General features: G+C 42.0%; 1 protein-coding gene across 2 annotated transcripts; it reads left to right on the top strand.

Moving 5' to 3' along the window:
- The first annotated feature begins 11815 nt into the window (after positions 1–11815).
- Positions 11816–20061, top strand: C6H1orf53 (chromosome 6 C1orf53 homolog). 2 transcript variants are annotated; one of them, XM_061633959.1, is made up of 3 exons: positions 11816–12425; positions 16155–16256; positions 19755–19839. In XM_061633959.1, the coding sequence occupies exons 1-3, from the start codon at positions 12126–12128 to the stop codon at positions 19779–19781; spliced, it is 429 nt and encodes a 142-aa protein (XP_061489943.1). In that variant the 5' UTR covers positions 11816–12125; the 3' UTR covers positions 19782–19839. The 2 variants fall into 2 exon arrangements, with proteins under 2 accessions (XP_061489943.1, XP_061489942.1); XM_061633958.1 differs by having other exon boundaries at positions 11832–12425; positions 19804–20061.
- The last annotated feature ends 3521 nt before the right edge of the window (positions 20062–23582 follow it).

Genomic DNA, 23582 nt, shown 5'->3' with positions numbered 1-23582 from the left:
ATCATCTGCAAATTTGATAAGATTCTCTACACCTCCTTATCCAAGTCATTAAAAATGTTGAAGAGCACTGGGCCCAGGTCTGAGCCCTGCAGTACCCAGCTCATTACCTCCTCCCAGTTTGAGAAGGAACCACTGATAGCACTTATTGAGTACAATTCTGTAGCCAACTGTGGATCCACCTGATAGTTGTTCCATCCAGTCCACATTTAGCTACCCTGCTAATCAGAATGTCATGGGGCACTTTGTCAAAAGCTTTACTGAAGTTGAGATATATTATGTCCACAGCATTCCCACAGTCTACCAGGGAGGTTATCCAATCAACAAATGAAGTAAGATTAATCTGGCAGGATTTGCCTTTGAAGATGGTTCAGAAACTGCACCTTGCGCAAAATGCAGCAGCCAGACTGGTAACAGGGACCAGATGGTTCAAACATATAAAACCGATTCTGGCCCGCTTGCATTGGCTGCCTGTATGTTTCCGAGCTCGATTCAAAGTGCTGGTTTTAACCTATAAACCCTTACATGGCCTGGGACCACAATACCTGATGCAACGCCTCTCCCGACATGAACCCACCCGTAGACTATGCTCAACATCAAAGGCCCTCCTGTGGGTGCCTACCCGAGGGATGCTGGGAGTCTGGCAACAAGGGAGAGGGCCTTTTCAGTGGTGGCCCCCAAATTATGGAATGATCTCCCTGATCAGGTGCACCTGGCGCCAACACTGTTATCTTTTTAGCAGCAGGTCAAGACTTTCCTCTTCTCCCAGGCATTTTAGCATGTGTTTTTAAATTGTTTTTAAAAATGTGTTTTTAAATTTGTATATCTGTGTATTTGTTTTTAATGTTTTTAATTGTTGTAACCTGTCCAGAGAGCTTTGGCTATGGGGCAGTATACAAATGTAATAAATAATAATAATAAAATAATAATTTGTTCTTGACAAATCCATGTTGGCTTCTAGTAATCACAGCATTGTTTTCAAGGTGCTTACAGACTGACCACTTTATAATCTCCTTCAGAATTTTCCCAGGGATTGATGTCAGGCTGACTCATCTGTAGTTTCCAGGTTCCTCCTTTTTGCTCTTTTGGAAGATAGGGACAACATTAGTCCTCCTCCAGTCATCTGGCATTTCACCCATCCTCCATGAGTTATCAAAGATAATAGATAGTGCTTCCAAGAGTTCTTCATTTCCATTTCCTATTGCTTTCAATAGGAGATCCAGTGACTTTCCTGCTGCCTGTAACGTCTTATGTTTTCCATCCAATTGGCCTGAAAGTTTCAGTCATTCTCCTCCTCCCCCCAGAGATCTATCTTGCAAATTTTAGAAAGAGAGGAAAAAGGAGCTCCATTTTATATGCACTTTAAAAAAAATAGACAGACACAGCCTTACTATTATGTACAATGCCAAGTCCTGGATTACTGCTCATACAGAACAAACTTAATCCAAACTTTATTTGAAAACAAAAAACAACAAGACAAGTGGGCAAATCCAGTGATGCTCCTGGAAGATTTGTGCAGCTTTAGAATTTGTCTAATCAAGTTCTGGAGAAACTTTTTAATTCCACCAATTACTCACCCCAAGCTAAGAAGCACCATTCAAAGCAACCACCACGTCCCTGGAACTCATGTACATTCACCATATGTCACACAATGAACTCCTAGATTTATAGTGAAAGAACTATGAGGCTTCACCCTGGCCCCCGTCCATAGGACAAACTGATGCCTCTATAAAGTCTTTCTCAAACAAATCAAGGGTTAATTTACAAATGTTCAATCAAAAAGAGAAGTTAAACTGTGAATCATCAGATATTCTAGTCCTGCAGCCTTTCCCCCGAAACATTTACAACTAAACAGATGTGACTGTATTGGGATACTGGTGCATTAGAGCGGTCCTATGCTTGTATTATCTCTTTTCTTGACTACAGTTGATCATGTTACAGTACCAGCAAGAATCCATCTGTTCTAATTGTGATCATTTTGCCCTTTGCATAACAAACCAGTCCTTGGTGTGCATTTCCTTTTCTTACATGCTGCTCTGTCTACAGCTACACACATGATCAGAAACTGTGTGCAAATCAAGTTATGCAGCAAGAATATTTAATTTTGCTTCACATCTTCACAATCCATGACAAGCATAGTAAAACAGCATCTTTAAGGGGATGTTTTCAGGAGCAACTAATCCATTTGTTTGCCTCCTTGATGTTATATATTTTCTTCCTCCTGCCTATTTTTAGCTGACAGAATTTTCATGATTAGCAACTGTGAAGATTCCTTAAGGCCAGGATGCCAGCAGTTTATCTTCCAGGGAAGTGTGGACATTTCTTTTAGTTCTGTGCTAAGAAAGGCTGACTTTAGCAACCTGTCTATGCTATGCAAAATGGGAAGTCTACATATTATCTTTATAATTTGTTCTATTCTATTACTATTTTGCATAAACTTATTCTGGTTTTCCTAGCCATAGAAAATGGTAAGAAGCTCTGCAGGTTATGGAACCCTAGCTCAAACTATTGGAAGTCTTAGTTGGCTAACCCTAGCTTCTGGATTTCAGCAGGCATTGCGCACCCATTTTCAATGTTATTTTTACAGCTATAAGAGCAAGGTACTTAATCAGCAAGGCTGACATTCTCAGAAAGTTAAATGATACATCTATTGGCATACTCTGAACATTTTTCTGTGATCCTATAGAATCACAATGAACACACAGCCTTGAATATCCAATTTTAATATTAACTCCAAAAATTTACAGCCTGATCCATAAATCTGGTAAGTCATCAAATTTGGATTTTAAGCCAAGTGTGGGCCTAATCACAAGCCACATTTAAAAGAACTGATTTACACATGCAGACATAACTCTATCCTCATTCAGTGGCTCACAGTGAAATGTGTGAACTACTTCCATTAAACAGTACCATTTTGAGGAGATATCAAGTGACATGAAAGTTTTGATGTTTGATCTGTGATGGGTGTTTCAAACTCGATTTCTCTTTTCTGTTGCAGCTGCTAACTGATTAATTTGCATATGTGAACTAAGACTGCAACTGTTTTGTGACATGTGATTCATTTGACATTTCTATTATAGAGCAATACAGAAACTGAGCCTTTGCATCCTGTAAATGTGGTACTAAGTAATATAAGGTAAGCTTGCAAATAAATACACCTAGCTTCTGATGGCTACAGTCTCAGCTGGTTATGAAAATGAGCCTCCAGCCCTATAGAAACAACATGCTACCATACCATTGACAGAGCAATCCAGTACATTTTACTCAGAAGACCCACTCCATACAGTGGGATTTACCCTCTAGTGCATGTGTTCAGATTTACAGCCTAAATATACAGTCCACAAAATCCAAGTCTCCCTTCATTGTCTATATGCAAGTCTTTGAACAAATGTAATGAATTTTGCAAACCTCCAGTCACAGTAAGTAGAAGAGGGTGGCGGCTAGGGAAAAAAAGAGGACAGGCTTCTGCACCTTTAATAGTTGTGCATTTCCTGCAAGTGACACCCGCAGAAACTCCTTTTTCTACACAACTATAAAAGGTGCAGGAGTCCTGTTCTCCTTTATACCTAGTCACCATATTTACATGTTTGGGTAATAAATAAACAAATAAACAATAAATAAACAAATTCTGACTCATGTGAAAGCACAATAATAATTTAAGGTGGCAATTTACTTGAGTGAAATCAAATATTATTTGTGTGCGCACACATGCATGCATAGCAAATGCCAGTTCTTGATTTTATGCAGTTCTTTAGGTAGAATACACCAGCAATTATAGCAGCCCCCAATTATTTGGAAGGGGTGTCTGTTCTTAAAACGTTCCTCTCCCCTCCTCCCCCTTCCAATCCAAATCTATTTATTATTCTACAGATAAAACTTTTACAACACGATAGATTTTTCTAACTGCAGAAAATATAATGGAGGTGCACCTATCACAAACCTGTGGGCTAGAATATAAGTTTCCTAATAAGTTACAATTATAAATGAAAGAAGGAAAAGAACATCTAGCAACAGCAGCTTGGTTATAAGATTATCGTTCTGTGAAGCACAGAGTTACAGAAAGAAAGAAAGAAAGAAAGAAAGAAAGAAAGAAAGAAAGAAAGAAAGAAAGAAAGAAAGAAAGAAAGAAAGAAAAAGAATTTCTCCCATATATATATCATACGCCTTTGAACCTTGGTGTTAGTCCATTTCTATTAATAACATATATCTGGCACTAGCCTACACACCCTGCTCATAGCTCCCCCTCTGTGATTAGCACAATGGAGATGCTTTTTAATGAGGTTCTTATACTACAAATGCACAGGAACTCCCCCGGGATCATCTGCAATCTGATTAGGTTTTCAAACCACTCCCATTTCTTAGCCTCCTTTCTGTGAGAGTGGGGGTGGGGGTGGGAGAGAAATTCAAATGGGTGCCAATGCTTTGTGTGTGTGTGTGTGTTTGTGGTGAGAGAAGCTGTATATCCCCATCTGTTACTGGAGTGAGGAGAGATATGTTTCAATTCTATGTGCCCTTCACTCCTGGAGAATTTTGCCTCTAGTTGCCTGGGTTTTCTTCTCAAAACCTCTGTTACGTTGCCCTTAGCGAAAGGGCTAGAATAGCTTGACAGATAAGCATTAGGCAGGGCTAGTCTCTGAGGACAGCAGGTCTGGAGGGTCCCAGGTCTGGGCAAAGGGCTCAATGCCCTCTGAGTATTACTGTGAGCACCTATGAAGACCCAAAGCAGCACCAGGGAATTCACTTTGTGTGCCGCTCCTCTTGCAAAGGACCATGGGAAGCTGCCTTATCTTGAGCCAGAGCATGTGTCTGTCTAGCTCAGCACTGTCCACACTGACTGGCAGAGTGGCTCGCCAGGGTTTCCGGCAGGGTCGTCTCCCAGCCCTTCCTGAGACATGCCGGGGATTGAACCTGGGGCCTTCTGCATCCAAGGCAGATGCTCTCCCCTTGAGTTACAGGGTTGTTGTTGTTATGTGCCTTCAAGTCAATTACGACTTATGGTGACCCTATGAATTAGCAACCTCCAAGAGCATCTGTCATGAACCACCCTGTTCAGATCTTTTAAGTTCAGGTCTGTGGCTTCCTTTATGGAATCAATCCATCTCTTGTTTGGCCTTCCTCTTTTTCTACTCCTGTTTTTCCCAGCAATATTGTCTTTTCTAGTGAATCATGTCTTCTCATTATGTGTCCAAAGTATGATAACCTCAGTTTTATCATTTTAGCTTCTAGTGACAGTTCTGGTTTAATTTGTACTAACACCCAATTATTTGTCTTTTTCACAGTCCATGGTATGCGCAAAGCTCTCCTCCAACACCACATTTCAGATGATTTTTCTCTTATCTGCTTTTTTCACTGTCCAACTTTCACATGTATACATAGAGATCAGGAATAGCATGGTCTGAATGATCCTGACTTTAGTGTTCAGTGATACATCTTTACATTTGAGGACCTTTTCTAGTTCTCTCATAGCTGCCCTCCTCAGTCCTAGCCTTCTTCTGATTTCTTGACGATTGTCTCCATTAATGCATGCAAGTTCAACCTTTGGCATCTCCAGTTAAAAAACACATCAGGCGGTAGCAGGTGCGAGGAAAGATCCTGAGACCCTAGAGAACCGTTGCCAGCCAGAAGAGACGCTGCTGGTACGAATGGACAAACTGCTTCTCTGTGCGAGCACCTGGGCACTTTGTTGATTTGATTTCTCACCTTTCACCAGGAGGTCCCAGGGCGGAATTGATAAATGCAACATTAAAAGCAGTTTCAAACAGACTATAATTAAGAGAATAGGGCGAGTCCTGAAAACCTCTATTTCAGGTGTCAAAGGCCAGGGTAAAGTGTGCCTTCCGCTTCTGACAAAAAGTATACCGTAAAAGGTGGTAACTGCACCCTTGTGGAAGGGGAATTCCACAGCTTTATGTAAGTATGTATGTCTACATTTATGTACATATGTATATGTGTATGTATATTTAGGCTCTGTAGGCATCACAGCCCGTAGAGTACGAGCAAATTCAGAAGTGCAGGGTCCTTTCATAATAGTCACAGCTATGCCCCCTTCTAAGATTATAGAATAATGTGGCCATGCTTGAATACAGCCTTCTGCTTCTCTATTGTAGTCATCTTTTGACTGTCCTTTCTCACTGTCGGAGGTATTGCTTGAGTTACTGAATTCAGTGTCTACACATTTATCTCCTGCTGCTACCAAACTGCTTGATGATGTAGACAGGATGCTATCACCAGGATTCGCTGTCCCTTCTTCTGCAATTACAGAAATGTCACTCTTCACAGCTTGTCTATTTGAAGTAGGAACTAATAGCAACTCCTTTCACTCTGACTGGCTCCAATCAGCAGGAAATGACAAGGAAGCAAATTAGAAGACTCTTCTCAGTGGCTAACACACTTGCCTTTCATGATAATTAGCTCACAGGTTGGTGGAGACACAGGGACACTTCTGGGACCTGGTTCTCAAAAAAGCAAGGAGTCTACGACCCCGAGACCCTGGACAACTATACCCTTGATCACAGGGCACTGCGGGACTCCTTAGAAATCTGAGATGGGAACAGAGGACTTTGTTGGAATTTTTAAGTTGTGCCTCCACCTAAATTCCCCTTGTCTGTGTGTCATGGTGGGAAAGTGACAGGGAGCTACAGTGACAGCTCCTGGGCTTTAGAGCGCCTTGTCTATTCATATTAGGCAGGCAGGGTCTTTGTACTGTTTTAAAAAGGTAAAGGTGTCCCCGCACTTATAGTGCGAGTCGTTTCCGACTCTTAGGGTGACGTCTTGCGACGCTTACTAGGCAGACCGTATATATGGGGTGGGATTGCCAGTTCCTTCCCCGGCCTTTCTTTACGCCCCAGCATATGCCGGGTACTCATTTAACCGACCAAGGATGGATGGATGGCTGAGTGGACCTCAACCCCTTTTACCGGGGATTTGACTTTCTCCTTTCGTTGGAATCGAACTCTGGCCGTGAGCAGAGCTTTCGGCTGCGTTACCGCCACTTACCACTCTGCTCCACGGAGGATCTTCTGTACTGTTTTAGACACCTGTTAAAAAACTTTTATTGTTTTGGCAAGCCTGTCAGGACATATAATCTAGCTAGGTGCACTTGTTTTTATATGTGGCTGGCTTTATTTGTATATTATCAATGGTGGTTTTACGCTATTTTCATGTATGCTGCTTATTTATTAGTAGCATTTATTATATTTTTCACTGCTTACAACAGAAAATGTCTCAAAATATAAAAGTTTAAAACAACATCAAAAGACTAAAACAACATTATTTACTAAAAGTGCTCATCCTGCAATATCATAAAAAGGATGAATCCTACCCCACCCTACTAAAAGGTAAACACCACAACAGGCTAGGGTATTATCATACCGTATTATCCCAAAGGAAATCAAATGCCTAGGTAAACAGGAATATCTCTGCCTGGCGCTTCAACATTGATAATGATGGGACCAGACATATCTCGCTGGGAAGAGCATTCCTCAACTGGGGAGCCACCACCTAAAAGGCCCATTCTCATACTGCCACCCTCTGCACCTCCTTCATAGTGGGCACATGAAGAAGGGCCTCCAATAACAAACATGAGTTCTTGTTGTTGTTCACTGAGACTTGTAAATTCTTCTAAATAGAAATAAATAAATAAATGTAAGTATTACAAAATGCCAGTGGCTTCTTTTTAAAGGAAACCAAACCTGGGAAAGCGCTGTGACCCTGGAACTTTCACCATTCGGAGAAGTGGCGTGAGCATAAAAATATTCATATGCCTATTGAAGGTGTGTTGTCTGAAGGCCCCCCCCCCAAAAAAAAATCCTGAAGGTGACACTGGCATCAAGGTTTCCAGCCCAGGAAATTAGTGAATGTTTATTGACTACATCAGTATTATTTGAAGAAAAAAGCCACAAGGGTGTATCCATACCCATGGCCGATAATATAGAAGTTCCCCACCCAATTATTTATTTAATTGTTTATTATTACATTTATATCTCACTTTCCTCCAAAGAGCTCATGGTGGCATCCATGGTGCTCTTCCCCATCTTTATTCTCACAACAACCCTGCGAGGTAGGTTAGCTGAGGGACTGTGACTGGCCCAAGGTCACCCAGTGAGCTTTATGGTTGAGTGGAGTTTTAAAGCTGGGTCTCCCAGCTCCTACTCCAATACTCTAAACATTATGCCACACTGGCCCATGAGCTCCATGTGCTGGTTAACCAGTCATCAAAAATGTTTTTTATTTATTTATTTAACAAAATTTATATACTTCTTAACTGTAAATAAAACCCATAAGTGGATTACTTAGTGTGTTTCACACTTGTGCATTCTGCACTTTTAAGAAATTTATCTTTTAGTGTGGCAGCACCTACACTTTGGAACTCCCTGCCTATTGACATCAGGCAGGCACCTTCACTGCATTCTTTTCAGGGGCTGCTTAAAACATTTTTGTTTAAGAAAGCCTATCCAGATACATAGATGCTATTGTGTTTTAATCCTTCTGGGAGGAAGGGCCAGATATGAATTTAATAAATAAATTCCTTTTTAGTTTACTACCGTTTTATTTTTAAAATGTTTTAATGACTTGTTTTTAACCGTTTTTATTGATAATTATATGTTTCTTGTAAACTGTTTATAGAGATTTGGGTTTTGTTTTGTTTTTAAGAATCAAGCAATATATATATCCTATTAAATAAAATATACATTAAAATGGTCAATTAAAATCAATGTTTTAATAAGTTTATAAAAAGCAAAATGGATAAAATCAACTTAACAGTATACATTCTAAATTAAAATTATGGATTAAAATACACACCATTACATATCTGGGTGTGCTTCCCTATACAGAAAAGTTTTTAGCAGGCACAAAAAGAATACAAGGAAGGCAACTGTCTAATGTCAATGGGCAGTGAGTGCCAGAGTGTAGGAAATGCCACACTAATAATACTGCACCCCTGCGTATGAACAGCTAAAAGTGGTTGGTTTCATCTGAACACTGCCGTGAGTGATATTGTTAGCATGTTGAAAAGGACGACGAGTTACAATATATTGAACTATAGTTTGCTAACTGCTCACACATATGCAAGAGAGCTTGCCCTCATCCATCTTGGACCTTAGCTTGTTGTCTCTCCAGTTTTCAGCTTCTGCTAAATAAAATAGTGATAGCAGAACGCTTTATATGAAGTCTTATGAGTAGCCATTAGTTATGGAAGTCTTAGAGGACACACAGGCCAGGAAGTTAGACAAGAGGTTTTTTATCTCTCTCCAACAAGAAGATAACAGTAACAGAAAGCTCCTGACTCCTCCCAGATACAACTAAGCCCAATGCCACCTAGTGCCAAGATCATAGAAGGACACTACGTACACATCATCTAACTCAATGCTGTCTACTTGACTCTGGCAGCAGCACAAAGGTCAGAGGAGGAGTACTTTCCTAGCCTTGCACCCCAGAATCCTTTTAATTGCCAGTGTCTAGGGCCAAACCTGCAGCCTTGCATACGCAAAGCATGAAGTAAACTGTGTCTTTCAGAATGATGATCTAGTACTAATCTATAAAGACCATGTTCTTTTTTAAGTGTCATGGCTTCCCAGCTAAAATAATAACCTGGGAATACTCGTTTGGTGACATTAGGAAGAGAGAATGACAATAAGGCCAGTTTAAGTTGGGGACACAACAGTAAATGCTAGAATTACAAGGGAAAGGCACACTTCCTGAACCTCGTGCGTAGGGTTGCCAGGCTCAGGGCCTGAGAATGATTCTGTATCTTTAAGAGAAGAGAAACCTCAGCCAAGTGCAGGTTTTCTTGCAACACTGAAATGGGAAAAACCGCAAGGTGGAATTCTCCCTCCCCCCTGCACAACTTTTAAAGATACAGAAGACCTCTTGGAGGCTGGGCCTGGCAACCAAGAGATCTTCTGTATCTCTAAAAGTTGTAAAGGGGGAAGGGAGAATTCCACCTTGCGGTTTTTCCCATTTCAGTGTTGCAAGAAAACCTGCACTTGGCTGAGGTTTCTCTTCTCTTAAAGATACAGAAGCATTCTCAGGCCCTGAGCCTGGCAACCCTACTCAGGAACCATCATGCCAAATTTGGTTACGATACCTTAAGAAGTGACCACATATAGAGAGAACAAGCAAACAACTTTCCAAAATACATAGCACATTGAACACCTATAAAAAAGCTCTCTGGGCATTGTACAATCAATTTTAAAACATAATATATAATAAAAATTGCAGTAAGACATAAAATCCAAGCCAGCATAAAAGAAATTACAGTCTCCAGCTAAAATACAATATAAAACAGAGAAGTTAAGGACAAGAACTATGGGCATCTGTTACAAATGCAGGAGCGAACACCACCATACCACAGGGAGTAAAACATGATCTTAAAAGGCCTAGGAAAACAAAGCCTTAGCCTGACACCAGAAAGACAACAATGTGGGGGCTGGTTGAGCTTCCCTCGGGAGAGCATTCCATAGCCTGGGGTTCACCACCAAAAAGTGGAGAAAAATAAAATATATCTGCGCCAGTGCAGAAGAGAGGGCACACAAGCCCTTTCCTTGGGAAAGACAGTAGCTCACTGGTAAAGTATCTGCATGCAGTAGGTCCCAGGTTCAGACCCTGACATCACCAGGTAAGGCTGGGAAAGACCCCTCTCTGAAATTCTGGAGCTACTGTCCATCAATGTAGGCAATACTGAGCTAGACAGACTCTGGTCTGACTCTGTAATAAGGAAGCTTCCATCATTCCTATATATATATAGGAATCAATGTGAAGTTAAGCAAAAGCAGAATTTAGTGAGGTACACAATAATATTATGAAGGTATGTGATTTTTAAAAATGATTTAGATGGTTTTGTTTTTAAATATGTTTTTATTTCGTTTTAAATTGTCTTGTTTTAACGTTTGGTGCCCTGGGCTCCTTTGGGAGAAAGGGCAGGATAAACATTTAGGAATAAAGAAATATTTTGTGTAAGATGTTCCTCTCATGTTGCTTTAGGGTGCTTTTACGAGCATTTCCCTACTGCTGAAAGCGTCCATATCTCTGTAGGGCTTGTACTTCCACTGGCAGTGACATGCCAGTGATGGGGACTGACAGGGTGCAGTTTTCTGGAACTAACAAGATATCAGTTATTGCCAAGAGTAGTTTATTATATCCATCTTGGTTTGTATTTACCTTGGTATCCATGGGGTATAGGAACAAATGTGGTCTCTGTGAGGGTGCAGATGTCCTTCACAAAGGCAATGAACAGTCAGCCTACTCCAAAGATGCCACAGTCTCCCACTGCCTATGCCACATGAGGCATTCATGCTGCTGGTTGTCCACCCATGACATAAATATAAGAAATGTCCGTTACCAATCTAGTATCAACCAACAGGTAACCTACATTCCAGACAACACTCTGAAGAGCAGTAGAGAAGGACTAATTGGAAAGTGGAAATCACCTAATCAGATTTTTCCCAGTGGCAAAAAAATATGGCTTGAGTGCTTGTGGTGGGGGATTACTTTCCTACAAGAGACATGGGGGATGGGGGAGCTGCCATCCCCTCCTCCGCAAAAAACATAGTAACTGGAGGGAAATGTTTATCAATGCTTAAGGGAAGGGTTTGTTAACACCTTCCTCTGATCTGGAAACCAATCCCCTTTATCTCTGATGGGTGGGGACTACATATATTTATTTGTTTAAAATATTTCTACAGCTTAATATAAAAGCGGTTCACATAACAATAAAAATGCAACAACATTCAATAAAATTTCCGGAAATTACCCGATGGTGGGAAGGAAATGCACTCTGCACTTGCTCAAGGACCCGAGAGTCCCTTTCATCTATACTTTTTGGTTTCCAAGGAGAGCCTTGGCACTGAAAAGAGTGGCTAGGGCCGAGCGCCGGCACAAAGAAAGTTTTATCGGCTCTCCTGCAACGCGGGAGTAAAAGCTGAATGTGAACCCGTTAAACTTCCACTACAAACGGGTGCCGAGGACGGGCCGCTTTAAGGGACCCAGGAGCGTTTCCTACAGCGGCCCAGTGAGACTGGGTGGAGCCCAGCCTGGCTGTAGAAGGAAGCGGCCACGCGGGAGCCCGCTAAGCAATTACGGCTCCTGTCACATGAAAAAGGGGGACCCGCATCCCACCCACCCCGGTTATGGCAGCCACGTCGTTCGTGCGCTGCTACAGAGGGATCCCCACCCCGAGGGCTTGCATCAGCGAGTCCCAGCATGGACGGAGGCCTGTCAGCCACGACCCCAGTCAGGAAGGGGGAAGGGGAGGTGCCACCGGCACCACCAGCAGCGCCTCGACTGCCCAGGCGGCGGCGGTGATTGAGCCCCCGTCTACCAGTCAGCCCGCTGGGCAGCGCTCAGGGGAGGAGCACACCTGCGTGGGCAGCGAAGGGTTAACAGAAGAGGAGAAAAGGATCGTGAAACTCCACGACGAGGCATGCGCAGTGAGTTCGTTTCTTTCATCTTGGCCTCGCTTTGACTGGGTGATCCTGGTGCAGCAGCCTTCCAGGTCCGGGCTGTTGCTGTTCTGCAAATCAATCCAAACCCAGCCTTAACTGTTTTCCTTGGTGCGCGCACACGGAAGACTGCGCCGTTTTCTTTCTTTCTTTCTTTCACCGCAGCTGCCCGACAAGAAGAACCGAGGAAGCTCGAAAACGCAGTCTCACGATTTTTGCTTGTTAGAAAGCCATAAAAGATGCATCCTCTTTCAAGGGGTAATCCACTTTATAAGTAATGGCGAGTCTAATCCTAGACCCATGCCCTATCATTTTTACTGATTAAAATTTCATTAAAACCACCAGCATTATAGTTCTTGGCCAGGATAGATAAATGCAACCTCCATGTTCAACCTACTATATTCCAGGAACCAAAAGGACTGTTGTTTTTTATGTCCTGTTTGCAAGTGCCCAGAAGCACCTGACTAGCCACAGTATGAAACAAAAATGCTAAACTAGATAACCCTTGGTCTGATGCACCAAAGTAATACATATGTTCTTAACTGCCTACACTGTGTGTGGTGCTTTCTGTTGTTGCTACCACTGTTACTGTCTGAGAGAGACCTAAGACGGCATAACTACTATTGCAAGGAAGTGAAGGCACCTTCTGTCCACACTGATGGGAACAGAATGAAGAGGCGCATGTCTTTGACAACAGGCCTCAATGTAGGTGTAGCCATGCTGTTCCTGTGCATGCATCTCTGGAGGCGTGAACCAGCAGAAATCATATGAATCAGCACAGGTGGCTAAAGAGAGTTTTGTGCAAGACAGGGCCAGCATCAACACCTGGCATCCTTGGGCAGCTCCTGGACTCCACCTTGGGGAGCCCTTAAATTACTTTTCTGGCCCATCAGTCGAACCACATTGATCTAGACCCCATTTTAATTTCCTGCATTGTCCTACCTTAGCATTGTTCTGGAACACTGGGAAATTGAAAGGATGTAGTCACAGTCTTCCAGTGCTGTTTTGAGTGCTGGCGCCCAGCTAGTTAAGTCCACCAATGAGAGAGACGGGGGCCTACCAGAGGACCCCTGGCTCCAGGTCCCCACAACCTGGAGCCAGCCCTGGTGCAGGATCCATGAATGCTCCACTTTCTCACTTGAATCTTAGTAGTGGTGACCAGGTGCACAGAGATTCCTCACTTCCCTGTTCTTTGGAAGACCCTTGCTGGGAACAATTTGCTGGGAGCAATGTGCTTTGATACTCAGACCACTGCTAGTTTGACTAATCTCTAGCCGAATACTGTTGTGATTCTGATGGTCTTCTGCTGATCATCTTAGTACTAGAAAGCACATTGGTGTCTTCTGGGTTCTGTAAGCTTTGGTACTCAACTCTTCATTTTTAACATGGATTTTACATAATGGGCTCCTGCTGGGAGGAAGGGCATGATATCTATCTATCAATCAATTAATTAATAATAATATTTTTTTAAAAAATAGAATAGCTCCCATTTGTTTGCAAGGTGCGGCTACTGGCAAATTGTTGATAAGGAAAAAAAACTTAAAGGGAGTATCAAAGGCATGGAAACTAAAGCTTATTTCAATACATAATCAAATACATGAATATTGTCATGACCTTGGAGTTGGATTCCCCCTTTTCAGGGGATGTCGATGAGGACTCTGAAGCAAAAGGGGAGTTTATCAATTCCCAAGTGGATTAATAAATTTCTAGCCTATATCCTCCACCATATTAGTGTAATATGGGCAGTACAGGATGTGTATGTGTGGATGACTGGGTTCAGTGTGTGGTTTCTCAGTGCAGTATCCTCCACAGATCACATGGAGAAAATGAGCAGATGGTTCACATGTGTGATCCTGCCTTGTAACTAAACAAATTGTACAAGAGAACCTTACCCATTAAAAGTGTGATGGTAGCAACACCAAAGCTAGTCCAAGTAAATAAGCCTTGCACTATTAAACCCCAAATCAGTGTGTGTGATACTGAGGCCATTTTAAAAGTATTCTGTCTGTTACCACATGGGCAACCATCTTTGTAGATAGCGGGGGTTGGGGGAGGGAATGTTTCACAGCAAGGCCTTGCTTATGGATATATTGAAATAGGGGAAGGAGGGAGACACCCAGTGTGTTTCACAACTATTTGTTGCAGTCAGTGTTATAGGGCTTATCTACATGGGAGCAAAACACAGTATTAAAAACACTGCTTTTACTCCGTTTTCTATTTGCACAGTCCACATAGGGGGCTCAAAGCCAGCTGCAAACCTGGTGCTTTTCCTTCACACTGAAAGGAAAGGATTAATCACTCAGCTTCCTAATGACCATACCCTCTTAAGATCAATATTTCGCTTCCTCTGGTTACCCTTGCAACTGAGTATGCTCAGTTTTTTCCAAAGTTTCATAACCTCCTCTCCCGAAGTGTGATTATTTGTGTTTTCACTGCTACAATTCAGCTGGAATGCAAATATTTGCTTGAACAGAGTTATGCTTTTGTGCACAGATGGGGGGGTGAAATAAAGCACCGTTTGCAATAGGCTTGCAGAACTGGAGCCAGCCAAACAGGAAATGAGATGAACAAAGGGAGGAGGAGGGAGTGGGCGTGGAGAGGGGAAGCATTGGAGTAAAGCATCTACAAGCCCCTAGACATACGAACTGGAGGCGTATTTATCTTCCCTTTTTGGATTAAAACAGCATGTTTTTTACTACGGATTTAAAGCGGAAAACTGTGTTTTAGCTGCTGATTGCCAGTCACGTCATGTGAACCATGCAAATTAAAAGGGACTTGTGAGTAGCACCAGACCCGCACTAAAACTCTGTGTGAACCAGCCCATATACAAATATGGCCATTTTGCACAGTAATGTTATCACTAGTTGGAAGTCATCTTGGGAGGGAAAAAAGCAAATGTGCACCTTAAGTGATATGCCCACTAGTACATATGCCCACGTAATTGTTTATAACACAGGTGGGGAAACTTTTTCAACACGAGGGCCACATTGCTTTGGGGCAGTGGTGGCTGGTGGCTCCATACCAGTGGGGCGGTGGAATCCGCTCCAGGTTTTAGTCCAGACTTTCAAGGAGCTGTCTGAACTTTCAAGAACACCTTGGACAGCTCCTTGGACTACCTGTTTGTTGAGCATTCACTCTGATTTGTTTGCAGGGAGGTTAGATTATGTCAAGTGAAGGCAAGTGTTGTTCCACGCTTTTCACTGTATTGGCCTGTCACTTTCCTTATCCCAAATAGTTAAATTTTGGGGATTTGTTGTGCAAGACTTCCCAGTTAACTATAATTGTGCAACCGGAATTTGCCAGTATGTGGTTGAATCCCACCCCAAAATAGCAACAGTCTAGAAGTCTGGTGCTTCGGGCAACCATTTGGGTTTCTTGTGATGTTGGACCAGCCCTGCAAACTCATGAAAAGAATAACGGGCTGAAAGCTGTCAAAATGGGTGAGGTGTATCATGTCACCCTAAACAAATAAACATCTGACTGCAACACAGGTGAAATCCCAATGCTCTCTTGGCTTGCTTGGTTTCCTGCCCATCAGCCTCAATGACAAGGGGTGCTCTCTGTATGCATTTGTTAAGCAGAAATCACAGCAGAGCAGGAAGAATGTAAAGTGCAAGTCAAGTCTATGTCTGTTGTTGCAATCACAAAACTGAAGGATGTACCAAGTTGAGCCTAGAAGGGGTTCTTCCTTTCTCTCTCTCTCTCTGTTTTAAAAAGGCTGGGCAGCATGATTACATGGATCCAGTCACTGGCTACCTAGTGTTCACCAAAATTGCCCATTCGCAGAGGGGACACTGCTGTGGCTCTTCCTGCAGACATGTGAGTATGAAACCTCCATTGCCTCCTATCAGCTTCCCATGAGGAAGCTGCTTAATCAACAAATCAGTTGGTTTTAGTCAGTTTTAAATTGGATTTAAGTGGTAAAGCTAAAATCCAAGACTTTTAACTTACACTGGCTTCTGTGTCTGGCCTGTGACTTGTGACTTAAGCCATAAGTACATTGAGGCTGCAGTCCTATGTCCATGTACTTGAGCATAAATCCCCTTGAATTCCACTTTTGTGTAACTTTGTATAGGATGGTGTGTGCGTGCATGCAAGATAGACATAAATTAATGCAGTGGAAAGCCTGATTTACAAGCCAGAGAAACCAAAGTGCTTGGATTTCAGCCTGCTACTAATCCACCCAGAGAACTGATTAAGCTGGAGTGCTTAGTTGTCAAACTTATTTTCACAATTACTGGATGTAGAGTGCTTTGAAAACGTTAAAAGTGCTATATGAAATGCTGAGCACTTACTCATTTATTTGTATTTTGGAATTTTTATCCTGGCTTTGTAAGCTAAAATCAATCTCAAAATGGATAAATGGATAATTCACAAAATAATTACAGCCAATAGCAGTAAATGGTCTCACTGCAAAGTGCAACACATAAAAAAAATTTTTTGTTGTTGGCTAGACCCCTGACAGCCAATGAAATAAAAAGTAATTAAAATGCAATTATTTCATCTAGAGTCTTTTATAAAGATCTAACTTCTAATCTGGCTACATCTATTGCCAGGGACTGAAATAGGTTACAGCTGGGTTTTTCCTAAACAACATATATATGTTTATACATGATTCTGCACATGTTTGTGGACTTACTCTTAAGCAAATGTGGATAAGAATGGGGTCTTTTCCATTTCTGTTGGTATAAAGAAACAAACCTGAACACATTTTATGCAGTTTGTGGTCATTTTATTATGTGTGCAAACACAGCTAACATTGAAAACAAACTCCAAAATCCCATAGACACCTCTGGAAATATGTGACTGGGTGAACGAAAAAGTCCATTAAGAACCATTTGGCATACTATAGATTTAAGATATATTAGTGTTCTTTGTATAGTCTCTAATGTTTATGGCCTTGGTTTATGAGTTGTTAAAAATGTTTTTACAGAAAACAAAATACCAGATCTAATCAGTTTAAGTGCCAGCAACTGCCCTGAACACCTTGCTAAATAGTCCCAACCCCCTTTTTCAGCCTTAAAAAATACAAACCTAAATTCCTTAACAAACTAACGAGTAGATGCCATTGATTTCAATGTAGTTTTCACATTCAGCAGTAACAGATCATAATAACTTGGTTTGAATCTCCCTTTATAATGCTGAACCTATCACTGGAATGCAATTTACACTGAAATCAGCAGGGCCCGCAACCCGTCCCGAAGTAAAAGGTTCAGTATTGGGATGTATAAAATATTGTCAGGAGGGGGGGCTTTAACATCTCGAAGGTCATTTTGAAACTGTTGATTACCACTTTCACTTTTCAGTGTGAATTTCATTATAGCAAATGCCAAGAGCTGTTTCCGCTCTTGTCCAGAAATGTTCTGGAAGGGAGGGGTAATGACAGAGTGCCTTATGAGATGTAATAAGTCAATGGCTCTACTCACTATGCCTCCAAGTTTCTTCATGCTCATCACATTGTTGTTTCATAATTTAGTTGTTGCCTGCCCAAAGTCTCTGGATGGTTTACACAGAGTTCAAACAATAAAATATATCAAACAATAAAATGTATCATTTAAAAATCCATAAAAATCTATGCATATACCCATATTGGGCTGTCATTTCATGAAAGAAAACTTAATTGACCACTATGAGTTATTTATTTTAAAATCAATTAATTGATAAAAATGTATGTTGTTCAAATAAAAAGAGCATATTGAATAAGACCAGATTGAGTGAAAAGGGGGTGGGTGGGAATCAAATCTTACAGCTTACATGTCAGCTAATCAATTTTAACACATTGTCAAAATGTCTAATGACGCTTGTTTCCCAGTTCTATATCTGTTCCAATATTGGATAAATAAAGTCCAATTCTTTTGAAATATGTCGTCTGAGTTACTACTTCCCTCCCATTTTATTCATCACCATCATATTCCAAATTTTCATCTTCCATAACTCAAGATATGGCAGATGGGCTGTTCTTCGGGTTTTTGCTAATTAAATCTATAGAAAAAGCCATACTTCCCTGTAGATTACACATGTATGAGTTGTGATTGGCACCACCCTGAAAGAGGCATGCCCTTCTGTGTGGGGAAAGAAGGAAGGTATCTTCTAAGATGGTGAATTCTACCTGAGGTTTGTTAAAGTTGGGGATGAAGAACCGATATTCTCCAGATGATGTTGGACTACAACTCCCATCAACACTGACCATTGGCCGTGCTAGCTACAGCTAATGGGAGTTGGTGCCTAACATCTGGAGAGTCACAGGTTCCCCATCCCTAGTTTAAATACTTGACAAAATATTTCAACATTCAAAATTAAATCTCCTGCATGATTATTCAGAAGCATATTTTTGATCAATGAAAGTGTTTGCAATAAATTCATGTAACTGATTAACCCACCAAACATTGCAACCTTACACATGGCAGGTTGCAGAGAAACAAAAAAAAACCTGACCTCCTGTCTAACCATAAATCAATTGCGCAAAACAACCAGGATTGGTCCAATCAATGTCTAATTATACTGCACAATTTATTTCTGAACAACAGTTCAATGCATCCACAACAGGACTGGCATCATTTATGTATTGTATCTGGTATTTTGTATTGTGGTTTTAATTTTGTTTTAATTGTGCATTTTTATTGTTAAGTGCCCTGGGCTGGCATAAAAGGAAGGGCAGGGTAGAATTTATTTATTATTCACTGTTCAGAGGAAAGAAAGTATATAACTTCTCCAACCTCACTGATTCTCTACTAGCAGCCTATATACCTGTTTTATTTAGTCATCTGAATGGGGTTAAAAACCGCTTTGCATTAACGGTGGATAGGGCTTCACGCAGTCATGCTTTTCTCCAAACTGCTCTGAATTGTGAGTATTGAAGCTGCCATCCTATGCACACTTTCCTGGAAGCAAGCCACACTGGATTTATGCCCAATTTCAAGTCAACAGGCACTAGGATTTGGCTACAGAAAATTCTTGCTTTCACTTTGCATTTTATAGCTAGAGAAATTTGTGCCTGCCTCCCCCACCCACCCCCATGACCTTAGAAGGAAGTAAGATCTCTTGATGACTTCAGTGAGATTTCCTTTCTTTCACTTTGGTGTGCATTGGATTGCATACAGACTTGGGGGGGGGGAGAGAAGTCATCTCAGATACTGTATAGTGAATAGGACCATATTTTGCAGGGTGGTCTCTTGGACAATAATTAGGACCATTTGTTTGGGCAGGGGGCAAAGGGATGCATGGCTTAATTCCTCCCCTCTCCCCTCCCTTCTCTCTTTTAAGTCCTGAAGCCACAAACGATTTATAGGACATCATTAATTCTTTCTTCAACCATAGGCAATGCTGAAGCCTCATCAAGAATGACTTTTCATCTCTCTCTCTCCAGTGTCCATATGGTCAAACGAACGTTAAAGATCCATCCAAAAAGAAGCGGTTCAATTCCTTTTTCTATGCCTAACGATCAAAGCCTTTTTGCATCCTACCATGAAGACAGAAAAGGGAAAAAATCACTCCCACCTCTTCCTTCTTTCCTGTCCCCTACAGCTTCTACGTTTTGCATATTGCCGTTCCTTTGACCTCTGCTGTTCTGCATCCTGAATATATTCCAATTCTAATAAAATAAAAATCCATGTGTGCTCCAGCACTGCTGAGCCTTTGACAAGGCTTTCCCTTTCTCTGACGTTAGAAGCTGCTGGCTCCAAAGAGATGGTTGCTTTGCCTTCCAAAGTCATCAGACTGCAGAGGAAAAACCAGCCATTCTAGGTCAAGCTTTGTTTTGTTTTGTGGTGTTGTGGTGTTCTTTCAGAAACCCTTCAAGGGTGTGCTGTGGTGAGTTCTGCTAAAGCAAGGCAACTTTAAAAGAGAAATTGTCCCCTAGAACAAGGTTGAAAGGAAGGGTCTAAATTGGTCCATAGCATACCTGTTGGGTTTAACAGCTTCATCTTAAATGTTCCGGTGCCCAGATTGGAAAAGTATTTGCTACGCAATCCTATGAGTGTTTATTTGAAAGTTTGAAATGCTCATAAGCATCTACAGGATGGTTCCCAGATGGGAGGATGGTGCCCATGGCGACTGGTAGGGCAGGAGGCCAACAGCAGGTGGAGTCAGAGCCAATGGCAGACAGAGTTAATGAATGCTGGTGTCCTCCCCATTCTTCCCCTTGCTCAATTTTTACAAAGACAATACTGAGCCTAAGGAGGAGAAGGAAGCTGACAACTATTACCGCCCCCTAGATGGGTTGTAAGTAAGGAGGTAGGCAGCTGAGGGCTGGCTGGGTCCAAACCGAGCTTAGTGGGGCAGTGTCCCACATACCCCACTGGACCGGTTCCCTTCTATGTATTAGTCACTTGATTTTGTTGCATTGGATTATTCTGCATTTGAGGCACACCAGCTGGATGTGACTCCATTGAAAAAGAATTTCAGTTGAGGTTACGACTGGATCCAAGACAGAGTTGTGTATATGTGACCCACCCATTGATGACTGGTCACTGACTGTATGGACTCTGGTGGTTATATCTGTTAGGTTGGAATCCCCCCCCCAGCCCATTTGTACATACAAGCTGCTACTTCAGAGAGGAGGGAACCATTTTTCTCTTTGAGGAAAGGGGGTGCAGGGCCACACACCAGCAGTGGCTATAGCCAAAACACACACACAAACACATCCTTCACACACTTCTCACTACATCATCTTAATCACACTCACGCATACACTTTGTACACTAAAAAAAGGGCTTCCCTTTCTCAGCTTGTCTTCCTCTATGTGCTATAAGGGAACACGGTAAGCTAGCAAAGCACGAGGAGATCTCTCACTTCCTGCAGCGCCAGCTCTCAGTGTGCTGAGGAAAGGGTCCCCCTTTCTCAGTGCACACTGCAAAGATGCTGAGTGAACCAGCACTGCAGGAAGAGGATAACCACCTCTTGCATCACTAGCTTGGCGTTGCCCCCTCACCAGCCCTATCTCTTCTCACCATTTTCAAGGTCATGCAAGTGACAGTGGCTGCCACAGTGAGCACAGAAGGAGAGGAATGGCAAGTTGATGTGTGGAAGGGAATGTTGCTTAGGTTCAGAGAGAGTGCTGGGGGACAGACCGAGAGGCCTGGCAGGTCAGATTTGGACGGCAGGTCAGCGACTCCCCATCCCTGTGCTTGATGCTGTGGACAAGTCTTCAATTCAGTTGACATTCTTAGATTTAAGCCAAAGTCATTCCAGGAAAAGAGGAAAAATCAGCTCATTTGAAATGTGGTGTTGGAGGAGAGCTTTGCGCATACCATGGACTGTGAAAAAGACAAATAATTTGGTGTTAGAACAAATTAAACCAGAACTGTCTCTAGAAGCTAAAATGATGAAACTGAGGTTATCATACTTTGGACACATCATGAGAAGACATGATTCACTAGAAAAGACAATAATGCTGGGAAAAACAGAAGGGAGTAGAAAAAGAGGAAGGCCAAACGAGATGGATTTATTCTATAAAGGAAGCCACAGACCTGAACTTACAAGATCTGAACAGGGTGGTTCACAACAGATGCTCTTGGAGGTCACTGATTCATAGGGTCGCCATAAGTTGTAGTCGACTTGAAGGCACATAACAACAACATTCCAGGAAATCTGTTCAACTGCCTTGGGATTGGGTTGCCTGGCTGGAAATGGTCAGCGCACACTGCTATGACTTCGATGTTTCATTGACATCAATAAGACTGGCTTCCAAATAATTGTTCTCAAAATCAGGATGTACATTGAAACATGATTTAAATATATTGTGAATCCAACTGCCACTGTGTTTGGAGGCCTTTGAACAGACCATGAATGATGAATGCAGAAACTAAAAAACCAGTAACTAAAAAAAGGAGAAGCATACAGTAGAGATCCATAATTTTAGTGCACAATAAGAATAAACTTCACAGCTGTACATACCTTCCCTCCTTATTTAGAGGAAAGCAACACAATAGTTCATTGTGAGCCTAACATGGAAGGGATGATCCCTGTTTCCATTGACCTGATTTTTAAAAATATTAAACTTGCAATTAGATGCACACTTTCCTGGGAGCAAGCCCTGTTAACCACAGTGAAGCACATTTTGCAGGATGGGACCTCCTATCTCTGCAACTCAAGAGGGAAGTGGCTGGAGGGGTGTGTTCTGTCACCCCCTTCCATTTGCAGGTGTGTGTGTTATTTTATGATGAATTCAAATAAGCAATAAAGTTTGACCCCAGCAGTGTTAAGTAGGTGGGTTCATTAGTTACTTATCAGAATAATCAAAGCAACTACACAATACATAAGCACGACTCTTCAGAACAAACAGATAATATAAGCAGATAAACCCAGATAATATATTTTAGGTACGAACTTAGTGGCAGGGGAGACTTTCTTGCCTAGATCTTAACTTTAGCAGGTGCTGAGTACATACACTTCCTCCTGCCCAGTTCTAAATGAGATGATAAAACAACATTGGACTCTCTCTCCTCCCTCCATCCAACTGCTCTTATATAGCTCAGTAACAAGATGAGTCATTGGTCTGCCACATCCCAAGGGCTGAACCCCTGTGCAGGTGCCTTCCTCGGGACAGGGAGCTGGCTATGTGAGCTTCCATCTACTTCAAAGGATGCTTTAGAGATGAGTCACCTTGTTCCAAGCTTAACCACATTAAAGAGTCACCAAGACAGTCTGTTCTAACTAGACTGTCTTCCATTCTGACACAGAACACAAGTCTAAGTTCCTGCTTTCCATGGTTTTACCATAGCATATAAAAGCATGCAAGCATATAGAGAAGCAGTTTCAGGCCCCATCCAGGCTCAGATTGTGCATTGGGGAGAGAAACAGGTGGATTCCATTTATTCTCCAGACAATACGACACTACAGGATGTGTGCTCTTTCAAACATTTCAGCTTTTGTGGGGGTTATTTAAGTGATCATGCAACCAAATAAAGTGGAATCCTGAAGCAGTAGAATGGACTGTACAACTTCAGAAAATGGCAGGAAGGGGTGCCCTTTTTACACGCTCCTTCACTTCAGCAGCCACCACCTCTGTACAGGATTAGCCCCCTCCCCAAAACTGGATATATAGCTCCCTTTTTGCAGGCAGGGAATATTTAACTCTAGGGGGTTCTTAGACCCCTTACTTTTGGGAGGGCTATGTCCCAGCAGGGCCCCTATGCCTCCAGCATC

The sequence above is a fragment of the Rhineura floridana genome, chromosome 6 (genome assembly GCF_030035675.1).
Source record: "Rhineura floridana isolate rRhiFlo1 chromosome 6, rRhiFlo1.hap2, whole genome shotgun sequence".
Lineage (NCBI taxonomy): Eukaryota > Metazoa > Chordata > Lepidosauria > Squamata > Rhineuridae > Rhineura > Rhineura floridana.
The sequence above is the reverse complement of the archived record's forward strand: the minus strand, read 5'-3'. Positions and strand labels throughout refer to the sequence as shown.

What these genes read in the sequence shown, in the direction of transcription:
- C6H1orf53 (XM_061633958.1), top strand. Translation starts at nt 12,126, where the DNA reads ATGGCAGCCACGTCGTTCGTGCGCTGCTACAGAGGGATCCCCACCCCG. An exon ending in TCCACGACGAGGCATGCGCA is followed by an intron (nt 12,426 to 16,154) that starts GTGAGTTCGTTT and finishes TGTTTTAAAAAG; the next exon opens with GCTGGGCAGCATGATTACAT. An exon ending in GTGGCTCTTCCTGCAGACAT is followed by an intron (nt 16,257 to 19,803) that starts GTGAGTATGAAA and finishes CTCTCTCTCCAG; the next exon opens with TGTCCATATGGTCAAACGAA.